An 18476-nucleotide genomic window follows, 5' to 3' on the forward strand; every position below is an offset into this window, starting at 1 on the left:
AGTTTCTCTATCCAGGGTCTTCTGAGTCTAGTTCCAGAACTTGTTCAAAGATGGCTGCACTAGAGTTTTCTACATAAACTTTGGGAATCGTTTCTCTTTCAGATGCAGATCCATACTCCCCCGCGAACTTGTCTTAATAGTCTCCGTCAATGTGCACTAGTTCCTAATGACCACATAAATTATTCATCAAATGTGATTAATTGAAATTCGTTGCCGGCGACGACCGCGTCAACGTCTGGCACATAGTGCATTGGATGCTGTGAACACCATAGCAACACACACTGCCTAGCATCATTGATTTGCTCCATTGTCTCGACTTAGCTGCAGTCTCCTCCGATATGCAGTGTCACCGGGAATATAGAGAGACCACGCTGTCAGTGCGGTAGCAGTGCTCTGGCCGTTCCGTGGCTAATGCGTACACATGTGTCTTGTACATTTCTTTGACATTTGGAAAATTGTGGCTTCGCATCTGCAGAAATATTGTGAATTGCATCAGCACTTAAAGTGACCCAAAATTGACATGATTGGATAAGGATTTCAATGTGACTTAGCCTGTTATGGTGGCATTCGGTGAAGGTACCGCGTACATTTCATATTTGTGACAAATTCAACTGTTTTCAACAAGAGTACACTGCTAGATTGATCAGAAATTTCTTGTTCTTGGATTACAATTTTCAGGCAGAGATATGACCTATCCTTTGCTTGGGATATATGATAGTTTGCAAATTAACGAGTCTACTCTAATAAGCAACTTGTAAGTAAAAGGTACAGTTGAGAAGAAAATTATCAACTGCTTTTCGAAATATTTCAGTGCTGGTTTCACTCTCACGGAATCGGACACATTTTCAAACACCACCATGTGACCTTTAGCATTCTCCACAGCGAAACCTGCGCTCATCTGAATGGATTACTTTGTGGTATTCTGTAAATCATTGTGAGGTGTTCGATATCACACTCAAAAACCAATGGATACGCTTGTGCGAAATGATATCAACTGAAAACGCCAATAGTGGTGGCATCAATTTCTGATCGTGTTTACAGTACTGATCTAGATTGAATGATATGTGAGCTCGATTGAACGATCCGATCGTCACATCCTAAATACTTCGGCTTACTTAATTCGGCTCTAATTGCCTCATCATACAACTCATTATCGAGAGCATTGCATGATCGTGTGGAGCTGAAAAACTGACCGGGCACCGGATAAAGTTCATGAACACAAGGTGAGAACCAATCTTATTTGTTGTGCCAACATTACAAGAATATATTCACTCTTTCAGTTCATCCTCTTCTTCTTCAGCGTTTGCTCTGCAGTTGGAGGTGATATTCTACAGGGAGTATGCATCCTCCAAGGCAGGTTCAGCTTTTTACGTGCCATTACGGTTAGATGCCAATTGGGTTCATTGGCCTAGTGGCTGTGTCTTCAGCGAGAGGTAGAGTCCATGCAGGCTTATGTTTCTAACTTGGCGGGGCCTTTTGCTTGCCTTGGCATAGACACAAGATACAAGGATCCCTGGTTTCATGTCTTATTTGAACGACTATAAAGAGCCAGGGCATTTTAGTTCCTTGTAGCAACGCTGGTTCGTCCAGAAATACAATCCCAGGATCTTCCCGGGTTTCTCGTCTGCAGATGTTAATAGAGTAAATGGCCCAAGGTGCTTTTTGTTATGCTAAATTCTGGCAGTTCATCAGAAGCAATATTTCAACCAGATGCCGCCAACATTCCAATTCTTTAAACACCCATTTCATTTCTGTTTTGTTTCAGTTTCATTTCGTCATTTCTCATTTTGTGGTTTATATATGCCTGATTTCTTTTGCCTCTCCTTTCGAAAATGTCAATTTGGAAGTCATGCATCATACGGAAGAAAAGCTTGGCAAAGCATAACATGCATAATCAATAAATGTTACTTCTTTCAGTGCATATTTCTGCATAATTCTTGACACTTTGATTGCATATACATGTTCAGGTATTTCATTATGCAAAACACGTCTTCCTCAAAGCAGTTACTGCTTACTAAAGTGACATGTTTGCATGAGTTACAATTACTTGCAATTATTTTGTTGTGTAGGAGATTGACTGTCAACATATCGAAGTTAACCAACTGTATTCATGGCAATTTGATAGAAGTAGCAAGCAGGTATCAAGTTGTCGTCAACATATCATATTTCAGCGCCCTGCAAATGAGCAATTTAAATTGCTGCTGCCTGCAATTTAAATTGGATGCGGCAATGATTTCGTATATGTGACCCATCACAGCAAAACCAGGCGCATGTCGCACAGAAGATGAGCCTAAATGACACCAGGAGATAATGGAAGAAATTGATGTGCTCATATTTCACAAAAAGCATACAATAGAGAAATGAATGAACAGTCCGTCTCAACCTGCCAAGCTCAGAGCGACATGCGCCTGGTTTGCTGTGACGGGTCACATATTTAAAATAACACTAAAGTGAAAGTGCCAGTTCACATGGTTAAAAAACCTAGATTTTAGCTATAAATCGCCGTTTAACACTACAGATTGCCAGTGTGGTAATCGGTAACATTTTCAGTTGCATACCAATTTCTAACAACAATGGGATAAAGTATGATAACAACTTGTCAACTGAACAACCAGAGCAAGCTGTCTACTCATTAGCTTTTGATAATCAAGAATTGTATATGCTATTCATAGAACCAGGAAGCGAGTGAGCCACTTCCTTCAATGGAGTGTCATGAGAGGGGGCACTTCAGAGGGCCGGGAGATGTGACTCACTCTGACAATGGATGTTATCCTACTGAAGATAAACATACATATAGACATAAACAATGGTTGTACGTAAAGGTTGGAATAACCCAAAACTAAATGAACCAAATAAACATTCCAGACATGAAATTGAAGATCAGGTTTAGACGTAATATGGTTGCGAGCATCATGTTTATATTTGCATCAACACCATCCACAGGTTTCACAAAATTGGTAGAAAAAGGGTCAAAATGACTCTCAGGTGCAAACGATTTACAAGGTCTTCCAGAGTTCGAGACACTCATAGATAATTCAGATTTTCAGGGTCGTAGGAATGAGTCACTAGCTCTCATGTTCCAAGTCACAATGGCTATCACACTGCCAAGGATAGAAATAGATATTGATTGATAAGGGTATGACACGTGCTTGTGGCTTCACATAAAAGGGGTACAAATGCACGTGTGAAGTGTTATGTTTGGACCATTGACACGAGACATTGTCAAAACATGTAATTTCTACGACCAGAATGAATATGACAATTTCCATTTCATCTCGTGTGTTGTAACACAGTTCAGCACATCACTGATACAGTGAAGACATAGAACAGGCAATGAGGGCTTTTCTTTTCGGATTGTTCCTCAAAATATATGGAGGGAGGGGATGATTGGTGGACTATATCAATGATCGTTTCTTTTGGCTGGCCGGTGATGTAATGGAAGATCAGTGTCTGCCATCTGCTTCCTGGCTGCGTGTGGTAGAGTTTTAGCAGAAAGTGCAATGTCATCTTGGTTTCCATTTAGGCACTCTGCCACTTCTCTTAATATCCCTTAATATTCAAATTCAAATGAACTTTATTAGTCACCAAATAAAAATGTATTTTACATAGGTACACGACATATAAAGTATAATAGTATAATGTACATACATGATACAGGCGATACTAAGCTGAACATCAATGAAATAATAAGTAAACTAGCTAAATCAAATGCATTTAAATAACAAACAACCAAATAATGATATAATTGTTATTGTGATACAAGGTGCCTGTGAACTCTATGTAAACATTGCCTGACCGGTTCATTATGGTTGTGGTGCAAGGTGCATACAAACTCTATGTAAACATTGCCTGACCAGTTCATTATGGTTGTGGTACAAAGTGCATACAAACTCTATGTAAACATTGCCTGACCAGTTCATTATGGTTGTGATACAAAGTGCATACAAACTCTATGTAAACATTGCCTGACCAGTTCATTATGGTTGTGGTGCAAGGTGCATACAAACTCTATGTAAACATTGCCTGACCAGTTCATTACGGTTGTGGTACAAAGTGCATACAAACTCTATGTAAACATTGCCTGACCAGTTCATTACGGTTGTGGTACAAAGTGCATACAAACTCTATGTAAACATTGCCTGACCAGTTCATTATAGTTGTGGTACAAAGTGCATACAAACTCTATGTAAACCTTGCATTATGGGTTCGCTGCTGTGATGCAAGCTGCATATTATACTCTATGTAGATTTTGTGTAACTGGTTCAATGTTTTTGTGATAGAAGGTGCACGTGAACTGTATGAGAACCTTGCCATTGGTTCGTCGTTGTTATTGTTACCCGACACATTTCCTTGTCCTCAGAGATATAAATAAACATGAATATCTTTGACCTTGTTATCATTTCCCTGACATCGCATCATCCAAAGATGCCACCGGAAATCCTGTCAGTTGCCTCTGACACAGTAATTAGTTTCTCCCAAATTAAATGTGACGTCCCTTTTAATATGTTTTTCGAAAGTGATCGCTATTTGATGACATCATAACCTGCCATATCGACCTCAACGTGGCCTGTCATTTCATTAGCTTCATTATCATAGGACTTGGACAGTTGCAGAATTACTTTCTGTCCTATTTTATTTCCAACGTCCAACATGTCTAAGGTAGGCCGTGTTTCACAATCCTGACAATGTTAGGAGGGGGTAAAGGGTTCGTAAAGATATCATCAGATTAGAGCTTATCCCAATTTCTTTTACAGAAAAAGTTCATTATTTCAAAAATTTTAACTTTAATAAACTAATTTGAGAATTTCCAAATTTGAAACAAATTTTAATTATAGGATTGTGTAGACTGATATACGATTGATATGCATACCAAGTCTAATCATATTTGCATGCATAATGACTGTCCTGCTTATTTCTGATTACCTGTGGGACCGATGTAAACAATGTACATGAATGGACCATGCCTTTAACATTGGATGATTAGGAGTATCAATCCACAGAGATGAGATGCTGACCTACTGTTTGGTACTAAAAGGCAGTGAGTTCAGGTCGGTTAAAATTTCTGTACCATAAAATGTACCTTGAGCGGATTATTTCAGTCTACCCTGAGACATCATGAATCATCGCAACGCACGTGAAGATACCGACATTAATTTTCCTGCACATTAATCCGCTGTGTTCTACATGGGCTGCAGAATGTGATCAATCCATCACATGTGCATGAGTCTGGACAGCTGATGTGTAAATGCTCGCATCATTAGAATCAGTCATAACAAGCTGTTTGATGTGGACAATATCATGACCCGTTTATCGTAGAGTATTATCTTTAAATAACAATGCATAGACATATTGGTGATGATTTCAGCCTTTGTTTTATTCTTACCATTAGTAAAGGGCATCGCAGACTGGTGTTTTTAATCACAGAGACTTGTCATTTATCGTATTACGTGGAAAAAATTGTAAACAGTAGTCTGCGGCATCATCTATGTGCCTTTGAAAAATAGCGTCCACGCTGGGAAATGCGATGAAAATTAGATTAATTTGATTTTATCGCAATTTGATTTATGACGAGCACTTTTGCCTGCAGACTAGTATCTTTTTATCAATTATTGCAGTTATACATGATGCTAGTCTTTGCGATAAAAATGGTTTGTCAACAGTCCACTTAACAATGAAATGATACATTGCAAATAAATTCCAAGTTTACATTGCATCCATTGAATCGGGGCGGAATTCTTACCGTACTGTATCAGTAAGGGGTTTCATTTGAGCTTTGTTATTAAGTAGGCAAGCCAGACTTTTTGAAAATGCCTTAAGGCTTCTGAGTGTTCGTATTACTTTGATAACGCTATGAATCGATTTGATGAATAAATAACGCGAATATTTGTTTAGATCTTGATGCCTGCCATACAAGCGTTCCAAATAAACATGAATAACATCATGGAAATCGTTGCTGAGAATCTTCAACCTCACTTTTGTGATTGAAACTAATGGTTTTAATCCATACTCGTGTTACACTATGGCTTCTGTAGAATATAACACTGTACATAATGGAGACAATTGCCTGGAGGCTGGGGGTGGGAGGGATTTTCACTATTTGTATGCAAATCCACGTGATGCAATGGATCAATAGCATTGATGTAGCATTGAGGATACTGTAGACCAAGAAGTATTTGTGTCCATTCCGTTTCGTGAAATTGCAATTTTGTGTTCCTTTATTTTAGCTTTGACTAATCTTAATTAGATTCAGCCATGATCTGTGCTATCAGAGCCTACCTCTCGTTGTGTCGTCAGGCATCAACCTAAAAAAAAGTGATCCGTCTTAGCAAAACTAGGTGCTTGTAGCTCAGAGCTTGGCAGGTTGAGATGGACTGGTTGTTCATTTCACTGTTGTCCGCTTTTTCTGAAATCGATTTCTTCCATTATCTCTTGGTGTCATTTAGGCTCATCTCCTGTGCGACAAGTGCCGCTTTTTGCTGTGACAGGTCACATGGTGGCAATGCTGTTGCATGCTAAACTTGAAGGTGGCGGTTGTAGAAACCCTCAATGTGTGCAAGACAAACTACAGTAGAACCTCTCTATTAAGGACACCCTCGGGACTGATAAGTGCTGACCTTAATAGAGAGGTGTCCTGATTAGAGAGGTCATATTGAATGGAAACAACCAATTTGGAACCAAAGCTAGTGTCCTTAATAGAGAGGTTGTCCTTAATAGAGAGGTTGTCCTTAATAGAGAGGTGTCCGCTAAGAGAGGTTCTACTGTGCTACTTGCAGCCTGAGTTGTCATTGTCATATATTGTTACCAAGCCTCCTGATGCATGACCGGAGGCCCCATTTTTGACGTTGTCTTTCCGTTCCTGCTTGAATTAGCCGCCATTGCCTCCAAATGGCTAAGACTTAGCTATTATAAGATTTTCAGGGCCTCTGACGCGAGAAATTGTATTCTGCTACTTGAATTACTGGTGACAATATCATATCCTGAGGTCCCATCTAAAAGGGTTAATCATACAATGATTCAATCACCCATCATTCCCACGAGCCTTAATTAACTCAATATTTTAATTAAGCCACTCTATTATACGTTCATTTAGCATACACACAACAGATGAGACCGACAGACATTGATCAACAAGTCACTCGGGGAAATTGATCAGTATTATTGTTGGGTCATCAATTTGACCTTAAGATATTTCCAGAGGCTCCCATTAATAGAATTTGCCCACTTCATATTAACAAGGATTAGTAAAGACTAGTCTTTATTAATTCTTGATACTAAACGTGTTACTCACAGTTTTAGAAGTCAGAAACTACATTTTGCAAACTTATCCTGATTAATTAGCCATTTAGAATGAGGAAAACATGCTTGAATAGTGCACAGTTCCATATTCCTTTTAGTTGTATTTGAAATCTGTGTGGTACTGGTCACAAAAATGAAAATTTCAGGATGCTCAGATGGTTCAAAATTTTGGATGATACGAGGCAAGTGATTTTGTCTCAGACGACACTGCTCTAGTGGACCTGTCCTTCTTTCATTCAGGATACAGTGGAACCTCCCTTAGTGGACCCCTCTCTAAAAAGGACACCCTCTCCAAAAAGGACACTAGTTTTGGTCCAAAATTGGTTGTTTGCATTTACTTTGACCTCTCTAATCAGGACACCTCCCCATATAAAAATCGTGAAAATCTTATTCTTTTTCAGAAATTTTCGAAATCACAAAAATCAAACAGCTCAGAAATTGGGCAGTTTACAGTATTTGGCTACATTATAACCTTTTGCTTCTGTAACACGTAATCCCATTGCATATTAACCCGGGACACATCCTCCATTTACTTTGCACATTTTCATTGCTAGTTCACTTTAATTGCAGATTTGATCAATTTTCCCTCTCCACCCATCTCCCCGCTTACTCAGGATAAGGTACCTGTAACATATTTAATCTTTGCATCTTACAGCTTTATTCCCTATTTTGCCACAATTTGTGCTTTTTTGGTTGTTTCACTTTATTACAAAGGTTGCACATCAATTATGACTCCCACTCCGACTTTAACTCTGACAGTACATAACTGTTGTCTTGTAATATCTTTGATTTAAATGTTCAACCAAATTGGAGAATGTTTTCAAAATGATCAGCAAATTTTGTAAGTATCAGTTTATCTAAAATAATATCAACAGGCAACTGTAACTACATGAAGCTTTGGAGTTGCAGTCAGAACATGAGTCAGAAAGGTGTGCAACCTTGCTAATTTGGAAAATTTGAAAAGTCAACAGCATAACTGCGTGAATCCTAAAGTGATGATGGTTTTCGTAAATATTGTCTTTTCTGAAGGCTTGTATTGTACTACAGCAGTACCATGTTGATTTCACAGGCTTTTGACATGGTCGTTAACTGGTGAGCCAGTAACTTGCTCGAAACTGGATCCAATACCTGTGAAAGCAGCATGGTTTCCCACATTTGCCACATTAGTGGATCCAGGCCCAGCTAGCCTCCTGTCTGACAGTGTGGCTGTTGTGTGCCTAAGTTAATGCAACATAATAGCTAGCTAAGCGAGTTATTAATATTTTGCATGTGATCACTCCTCTCAGAAACTAACAATGTCGAAAAGTCTGGACTGAGGACGAGACACTGCTAGAGGCAATAATTTTCTTAAATCCACCCAAAGCATGATTAGTCATAAAGGTGCAGTATCATTGGAAATCCTTACTAAATTCGAGAGAAGTTTGTGTGTTTGTGCGCTCATATCTCCCAGACCGAATGGCTGAGCGACCCCAGATTTTGCATGTAGCATTTAACGGGTCCCAAAAATGTCCTTACGAAGCCCGATTTTTGAATTTCAAACTAACAATCCGATCATAACACCGTTTATTGGTTTTATCTAACGTTATTCAGCTTGCCTGCGCGGCGATTTTACCTTCGCGTCATGCGCGTCACGGGCGACGTCACTCCCGACACAGCCTGATCGCGTCACGGCTCCGACGTCAGGATGGGTCTGCTGACGTCATGACGTCACAATGCGACGTCTCGAGCCCTGTCACTTCAGTCAAAAGCTTTTGCCAGTTCACACACAGCTTGGTGAGCGATTTTTGTTCGGAATCAAATTGTGAAAAGAAGGTTTGTATTAAATGTATGATTGATGGCGGCCACGGGTACAGTGGACTAGTGTTTGAAAATGTGTGGATGAAATTTTGATCGTGCTAATAGAGAGTTGCATGTACATGTATAATCATGTTGCGAAAACCTACAAATTGTCCAAAATATTGTGAAATTACCATTTTGTGTTTGTTTGCATAGATTGCTTGCTCCGATTTTTTTATAATTTAATTATCTTCTTGATTAACTTATTAGTGATGGGATTGTTTCAAGTTGTGTTTTTTCAAATGAATGTCCTACAAATCTAACTCGCATTCATGTATCAGGTATAACATATATCATCCAAATCCTGTTGAAATTATTATGCAAAGACAAATTGCATGACTTGTGTGCATGTACAACTGTTATTTTTGTTTGCCTTTTGTTGAAAGATGATTTGAAAATAAGGTTGTAAATGATTAGAGATGAATTCAAGATGGATGATGAAATACCCAACATGCAGATACCATCTTCGTTGATGTTACCACACCTTGCGATCGCCAACGACAAAGTGTGGCATTTGTGTCAATGAGGCAAATTTGACGTCCTAAATTGTGTCTCTTTTTGTGATGACGTCATCTGCACTGTCTCGATTGCCAAATGGATTAGAACTTGGTATCTTATCTGACGAAAAAATCATACAGTTATCAAAACGTTCCAAAACCATGAAATGATTCTGACACTTGATCCATCACTGAAGGTGTTGGTATTTCTGACAGAATTGCTTGACATTTAATCTCAGATTCTTAGACTCAATCTCTGGTTTCCACGGCAACAGCAAGCTTCTGTCCAAACTGATCAGTGTCAGCTGTCGCTGGGAACAATGCTCTCTAAATTCATAAATCCAGAAAAATATGCCACCAGCTTCTTGATGGAGTTCTAAGGAGACCTGTCTGATAATGTGGTTGTCAATTTCATTACTGACTTGGCATGGTTTGGTTCATGGCATTTGGAAGATCAGTGGCATGGTGGTAACTAAGAGTTTCGGGCTTAATACCAGGAGGGCTAAAGTTCAACTCTGTTTCATCTCTGTATCCTTGAGCAAGACACCTAACCTTTCTAACCTCAAGTGAGTGGGTTCAGAAGTGAGAGTTGAGCTTGTACCGGAATGTACAGACCTATGTGTGGCTGCGTGTACATGCATTGTAGGCTGTTCCCCTATGATTTTGTGAACCTGTTGTTTTCATTATCTCCATAGGACATTCCCTGGTGCAACTGTTAAGAATGTCCAGGAAATGAAACAATGGTTCATTTTCTGTGTGGTGCATCACAAGGTCACAATAAATCATGGGACAAGAAAAAAAAGGCTTTGCAAAAGCCTTCTTGGGTGCATGTTTGTGTTGGCCGGAAAACCTTAAAACTTGTTAAAAACGCTTAAAAACGAGTTTAGGGAGTATGGTCCAAGCTTCCCTTCACCTAACATCCCAGGATATGCAAAATCCTCGCCAGTCCCACGACATCCTGAGTGAGTTCTGCTTCCTTGATCACATTCCCCCGCGCTTTATCTCACAATTGGTGACCATTAGTCAAAATTGAAGTCATTTTCCCTCCGTCTTGATTGCCATGGTAACCATTGCCGAGCGGGGGCTTCAATCTCTGCTCAAATCAGGACGTGATTGCTGAGTGTTGCGGTATCAGGGGGAGAATTTTGAGAGGGGTGATGAAATCTTTTGCTGCCTTTTGGCCATTCCATCAGAGAGACCAATGTGCTGTGAACATCCTGCATTTGTTAAACTCCTGAGGCTGTCCATTATGTGTCCTATTCATACTTTCATCATTGGGGAGTATGAGGATGCTCCACTGCTCCAGAGTGTAGCATTTGTATTCTAATGCTCTCTGCTTCTTCTTCTTCATTTGATCTTTGTGGGAATTTATTGCATGCCAGTCAGGCTCCGTCTTTTGCTAGGGAGGAAAGAGTCCAGCCCTAACTACAATTGAATGTATTCTTTTGTTAGTGTGATGCATTTGACAGGGTTAAAAGACATGATGTTCCATTCCCGCATTTCAAGATAGCAAGAATTCATAAAAATTCGTGAAGATAGTGATCCTGATGCAAATGAATATAAATACCGGGTGACAGCATCCTCTTTGTATGGACTTGTAGATGTGCAAGTCCACTGTGGGCTACTGTCCATCCGTGGAGTGCCTTATAGTTGCCCTGGCATAGATACAAATTACAACAGAAGGCCCACGGGTTACTCTCTCTACCAACAACCATCCTCCATGTCCTCAGAGAAGTGTCAGGGTGACAGAATCCTCTTTTTATGGACTTGTAGATGTGCAAGTCCACTGTGGGCTTCTGTCCATCCGTGGAATGCCTTATAGTTGCCCTGGCATAGATATCAATTACAACAGAAGGCCCACGGCTTACTGTCTCTACAAAGAACCATCCTCCATGTCCTCAGTTAGTGTCAGGGTGACAGAATCCTCTTTTTATGGACTTGTAGATGTGCAAGTCAACTGTGGGCTACTGTCCATCCATGGAGTGCCTTATAGTTGCCCTGGCATAGATACCAATTACAACAGAAGGCCCACGGCTTACTGTCTCTACAAAGAACCATCCTCCATGTCCTCAGTGAAGTGTCAGGGTGACAGAATCCTCTTTTTATGGTCTTGTAGATGTGCAAGTCCACTGTATTGTCCATCCATGGAGTGCCTTATAGTTGCCCTGGCATAGATACCAATTACAACAGAAGGCCCACGGCTTTCTCTCTCTACAAAGAACCATCCTCAGTGAAGCGCTTCAGTACAAGAATGAAGACTTGGAGGTTCTCATGGTCACTTTACACTCATCAATCACCAACTGAACTGAAGTGGAATGATTGATCGCCTTGAAAGCAGAGCGAGAAAATGAGAGTGATTTGTTTGAGGTCTTGTAGGCCTTGGCACTTACTCTGTCAAATGGTAGGAAATGTACGAGTTTGAGATATCAAAAGCTGTTCGCCTCAAGATTTGGAACATGTCCTTTCGACTGGGATCCAATGGGGAGGGTTGCATCAGATGCACGCCTCCCCCCTTAAGGACACACTAGGAATTTTGGCTCCTGGATCCACCCCTGACTGTTTTATAATGGAAAGTCGAAAAAGGTTCCCCTATTCTATTCACTTCTCTATTTCTGATCAACCTGACTCATCAGTCATCGCTGTCTCTCTCGTGGACAGTTTCCCTGTAATCCTCATCATTGACTGATCCAGGGTTGCGATGAAGCTACATCCCAGAGGGGGTGAGTAACGCTTAAGGGGTTCATGTATCGATTACTGCCTTGCCGATGATGATGATGCTTTCTGTGGACGCTGCTGTATCATTTTCATGGAAGGAGGTTATCCTCATGGTGATAAGAATTCTGCTTTTTACTGCTGATGTAATTTTTTTTGTAAAGCGCCGGCAATTTTGGTCCGTTTTTGGCGAGAATGGATATTTCCTACAGTGCAGGTGGCCCTGATGCCTCTCTCAACAGCCCACTCCCATCTCATGCGGTATCCTCTCCTCTGCTTCTCCTTCCACTGTCTAGCTCTGGCTTTCACGATAGGATCTCTCTTGGTGGTCTCAGGCATGTCCGTACCGTGCCAGGCGCGATTCCTTCAACATGAGTGAGGTGTGCACTTGTTGTGTCCTCTCCCTAATCATTGCATTCAACACCCGTTGGAACCTGCGTATTCCCCAAATCCTTGGGAGGCACTGTCTGTCAAATGCAACCGGCTTCTATTCATCTGCAAGAGTGGAAGCCCACATAGCTTCAGCCAGAGCCAACACTACTCCTCCCCGTTTCTAAGCAAATAGCGAGTTTAAGCAACACTCCAACTGCGAGTTCTACTTGACCTAAGAGATGGATTTGCGGTCATCTATGGACATCGTTGACATAAATAATATGATCAACGTTTTCAACACACGAAATACCATTATACGTGGTGGAAAAAATTGGCGTTTGTAAGCTGGATGCGTACATATCGTGGATGATTGACGTCGTATTTCAAGTCGTTACGACTCGGAGTACGACGTAGATATTCACGATTTATGCACATATCCGATTAGTGATGCTATTTCTTTTTTCCAGCAAAAAAGTGGGTTATCGTGACTCGAAAACATTGATCAAGTCACTATATCAAGGATGTCCGTAGCTGGCTGTAACTCAGTCTCGAAGTTCAAGTCGGAGTTGAAGTCGGAAAGTTGCTGAATCTCGCTAATAACTGTTTCCCACTACCCTTTTGGAGGACTACATCCTATTCCTTTCCCATCTACATGTATCGCCACGATTCCCATAAATCTATTATCCGTGGATATGATGGCCGTGTCACCCACAGGGGGTGATTAACCCAGGGTAAGGGGTCGAGACATATTGATTATGTTGTGTGTCTGTCGCTCTTTGTCTCGGACATGTTGGAGCTTACGGGCTTCACATTGCCCAAATTGTCTTTCATTCTTGTTCTTTGGATTCAATCAGGAAAGTTTGTTGTTGTATCCTGTTTGTAAGGGTGATATTGAAATATTGGGTGAAGGTTCTCTTGCAAGGCAATTCATGGATCCGAGTTGTTTTGCCCCTGGGGGAATCAATGACTGATTATGAAAGGGGGCCTATCGATTGTAGCCTTGGTAAATATATTCTGATTGAGCATGATGAGCATGGTTGTTTGTCCAGTAGCTGCAAACTCGTAAAGACATGATTTAGAAGGAAGACTTCTGGGTTCAGAACCGCAATAAATCTGGTCATTCTTGCACTTTAGCAAGCCATCTATCTCTTAAACTTGATATAACCCGTCTAAGATGAATCTCAAGAAAGAGACTGACTTAAAAGCAGTATAGTTTTTCGGTTGCAATGCACTAATATTTCTCAAAACAGGACATCATCTGATGGAATCCTTGATAAAAATAGTGACATAAGATTCGTTTTAAAAGGATTTTGGCAGGTTAGACTCGTGTGGATGAAAAGAAAATTCATGGTCTGTTACAAATTTTGTTTTGGGGCCCATCGAGTGTTGCGTGACATCATGGGTGATGTTAGACTGGTCACAATCAAGGTGATGTCTCTGTTTTCAGCCATGACATCACACAACACTCGATTTGACATGTTTCAGAAGGTGGTGTTGTCCTGAAAACACGCAACGCTCGAGTGAATGCTTTGAATCCAATTCTCCAAGGTTAGCCATATCGACTCTGCCACTGATCCTTAGGGAATACAAAAGCGCGCTGCCTGTAACTGATACCATCATAAGAAGCATGCATCTTCAGGCTACGTACCCGAGACTGTCTCATCTGGCATTCTGTAAAAACATCTGTATCATTCTCATCTGAGCCAATCTGTTGCATCCATCTCTCCAGTTTCTTTCTCCTTTATTGATTTCCCATAATATTCCCCAGGGAATGGGAATATTTGAATCACCCTGTTTTGGCCGATTGGGAGTTTATGACTCAGGATTGTTGGATTGATGCGCCTCTCGGTGTATTCTTTTTTATTACCAGCAATGCTGGACACATTCGTTGGTTATATTTCATGATATACCACATAAAGAATATTGAGTTGAAAGCTCAGCATCAGCAAGCACTTTATTAGCTCTATAAACTTTATTGGGCTATTTGTAATGTAAAGAAGAGGAAACCTATGCTGTCGAGAACAGTCATCCTATCTCTCATATAATATTCCGGGACGGACCAGGAAGTTAACCCGGGATATCAGTGGTGACAGGCACTGGTGTCTCCACTGCCCCACTCCAACAGCCCGATTGCCACATTATTTTAGGATGTGTTATGGATGAATTTGGAGGTTGCTGTTTTGCATGCAGTAGAGCATCACTGATCTATAAGCGGCAGTACTATGAACAATTCTCTGGAGACAATGCCTTCCAATTACTCAACTCAGCCTTGCTATATCTCTTGTGTCTGAAGGCTAATGAATAACTAAGGACAACACTTGCACTGCAGAAGAAGATACTGCCTTGACCGAGCTTCTTTTTTTATGGCTGAATATCATGGAAGACCGCAAACTGTCGGAGTGGAGTAGCAGAAACAGCGCCTGTCACCTCTGATGTCCCAATTTGCTTCCCGGTTGGTCCTGGCGCACATGTGACGGGGATGGCAACTCTTTTCAACAGCGTAGGTTTCCTACGGGGTCTCCAGTTTCCTCCTACTTAAATGTCCTAATTTACGCTCAGCTCTCAACTCAATATTTTCAAACATCATACCGACTTCATTTTCTACTTTTTTCTGATTATTTTGATAGTGGCAATGCCAACAAACCATTCTTTAACAGAATATCATCTTGATACCCACAAATTAGCTTTGGTTTCTTTCCTAGTGTCCTTTTGGCAAAGAGAAAAGCATTCCATGGAAGAGCTGTGCACAACTTTGATGCAGTTGTTGTTGTTCTTGGCTTGGCTGGCTGCTTTCATCCGCAATGCTTGGATATATTTTTGTGAACAAAACCTTTCTCTCATAAACACAATACCGTAATGCGGTCATATTTTCTTTTTCTATTTGTTTTCTTTCTGTCTGTTTTTCTTTGGACAATATCATAGTTTCATTGTGAATTCCCTTTGTCATATCAGAGACTTTTCTTTCCTTGATATGACTATAAATGTTAGCTTCCTTCCTTCATCATGTCAATGGCATTATTTGGCCGGACATTTCGTCCCAACCTTAATCGCTACAAGCATTTTTCGGAAAATCGTCTTTGTGTCTCCTAATGGTCAATCAATACTATGTTTCCCGTATGTCAAGTCATGATATCGACAAATATAGCTAAGCCCGGGCTGGATTGATTTTATTGACCAGGTATCTTGGCTCACTTGGGCAATTTCCTCAGTCTTCCTTTTGAAGTCAACATCGATACTTTAGGGTCAATTCCTGAGTTTTGCTTCCTCAAAATTTCAGACTGCTGTAAATGTTTCTATTATTCACTGGGCTTAATACACATTTTCAAACTAATCAAACATTTCAGTGATATTTTAGAGTTATGATAATACTCTCAAAAGAATTCATAAATATTGCCAAAGGAATTGTTACTGAGACTAACAATTTCGAAGGTAATCGTCCTCTTTAACTCCTGCCATTCATCTCTCTGAGGCTTTGCAAACTTGTAAGGAAATTGTGTCTGTGTCCTTAATGGTTGATCAATATTCTCCTTCCTAGGTAAAGTGGCTGAGCTCCAGGGTCTGATGGGTTTTATTGACCAGGGTCGAGGATCCGGATACCTTGGTTCAGGGGTCAGTCAGACAAGTCTTTAACCCTCTGTGGTATAGAATCTTTCTTGATTTCCCATGCTATGCGGTATCCTCCATTATTACCTACATGACCATCGCGAATCCCCACACCTGATAGGGCAAAAATGTCATGTGACTTGTTCATATAAACTGATTTTATAATTGCATCTATCAGTGATTATAATCACTGCTCTAACTAAAGGATTTCTCGTCTGCGGGTAAAACCAGAGATCGCTGGATTTGATATTGGCTCACAACTCGCTGCACCCTGTGATGACCAGCACACAACATGCTTTTCGAATCACAGGTTCCAGTGATTTAAATCGTTTGTTTGTATGGTGCTTAAAGGTTTCTTGAAAATTGTGGTATCACTGACGACAGAAATATTGATCTTTGTAAACTTTCATTGATTCTGATTCTTTGCCTGTAATTGATCAATTTTGTTTAGTTTGTTCTTTCACAAGTCAAAAGAAAACTCTAGAAATTGATCAGCTTTTGATGTGCGAAGAAAAGGTTGAGAAACACAGCGGAGGGTAGAGACTTTTTCCTTGTGTTCTGCTTGCGGTCGATAATTCCGATGGATTATTGAAAAACTTTGAATATTTTGAATCCAAAAGAAGTTCTAGATTTTCGCTGAAAGTTTATAGATTTACTCTGGTAAGCTGAGAGAATACTGTAAATTGGGTAACTTTCTTGTGCGTTTAATCAACTCTTCTGCTTGCCAAGAGAGGTTGATTTCAACACAAGTCCTACCCTGCACACAAATCTGTGGCTTCATCATGTTCATCCAGCCAGCGTTAGAGAAAACCTACGAATGCTGTCTCTTTCAGACTAAGATGTTTCCATACAATTGTCTCAAACTGCTTCGCTTTCAGATTTCGTCTACCCTCTCCAAATCAGATTTGTTGCCTCAGCTCGATCTAAACTGAAATAACCAATAACCTTTCTTTCAGGATCATCCCTGTATTTCCTCAGTTCTATGTCCCTTCAGTACTATATTCACCCAGTTCTATGTTCCCCATTTCTGTGTTCCCCAGTTCTAAGTTCCTGGGTCCTATATCCCCCAGTTTATATCTCCGGATTCTATGCCCTCCCCCAGCAGTTCTATGTTCCCTGGGTCCTAGGAGCACTATCATGTTCTAGTTTTCTTCCCACCATTCTTTTGCTCCTGAATGAAAAGTTTGTAGAAATCTGGTTTTCAGACTGAAACACACCTGGGGGAACATTGAACCAAGTGAATATTGGAGGCGGGGAACGTAGACCCTGTTTATTTTGGGGGAACATTGGACCTAGAAAACATTAGATACGCATTAATTTCTTGTTATAAGAACACTAATATTTTTAACTGTTTTCTTTGTCATATTTCTAAATCGTTATCTCGTCTTCTCTTTGCCATGCTGCACACTTTGGAACTAACAGGAATGAAGAAATCAACAAGTCAATAGATGAGTTGGACAAATTGATATCGGAGGCTGAGACGTTGCTAGAGAATTACACTAGTGGCCGGGTTAGCCTGAGCTCGACCAGTTCAGAGGGAGACTTGGTTGAGAATGGGTACAGTTCGGCTTTAAATCTAGATGTTGTTTTGATTTTTGGCATGGTTCATGGTGTTCCCATTTAGGAAGATGGTGTGACTGGGTGTCATCATGAGCGTCATCAGACACATCGTACCTTGATTGTGGCATGTCTGATGACGTCACGCAACACTCGATTTTTCACGTAATCAGAAGTATATTGGATCTGAAAACATTATTTTTCGGCAATGCAAGCACTGTTGACACACCTTGAACAAAAGCAACAAGTCCTGTTCTGAAACCCAAAAAAAAGTTTGGCTGAAAATGGATGTCACCAAACAGATCATGGTAATTGTCATCAGGTGTGCCTGAGGTTTAGACCTGAATGTTGTAATAATGTTGTTTTTTCTGTAGGTTAGTGGATGTTTTTCTTTTACAGAGTGGAATCGTGGCCTGCTGAATTTACCTTAAACTTAAACTTTTGTGGAATTTGCTAAAAAATACATTGTTTGCTTTCTTTTTGTTGTTGTGACATCCCTGGCCTGCTAATTCCCATTTTCATCTTTTTGGCCAAAGTGTTTCTTCTTTTTCTCTTCAGAATGGGCCATAGTGGTCTCCAAATTCCATAAAAAATCTTTTTCAG

General features: G+C 40.4%; 1 protein-coding gene across 5 annotated transcripts in view; it reads left to right on the plus strand.

The window, feature by feature from the left end:
• Positions 1 to 18476, plus strand: part of LOC135494247 (unconventional myosin-XVI-like) — a 145768-nt gene that overhangs the window by 68198 nt on the left and 59094 nt on the right. For 4 of the 5 annotated variants that reach the window (XM_064782096.1, XM_064782099.1, XM_064782098.1 and 1 more), the window contains exon 29: positions 17739 to 17873. The exons of the other annotated variant lie outside the window; for it this stretch is intronic. In XM_064782096.1, coding sequence (XP_064638166.1) covers positions 17739 to 17873 — 135 coding nt within the window. The remainder of the gene's footprint in view (positions 1 to 17738; positions 17874 to 18476) is intronic. 5 annotated transcript variants of the gene reach the window in all.

The sequence above is a fragment of the Lineus longissimus genome, chromosome 10, assembly GCF_910592395.1.
Source record: "Lineus longissimus chromosome 10, tnLinLong1.2, whole genome shotgun sequence".
Classification (NCBI taxonomy): domain Eukaryota; kingdom Metazoa; phylum Nemertea; class Pilidiophora; order Heteronemertea; family Lineidae; genus Lineus; species Lineus longissimus.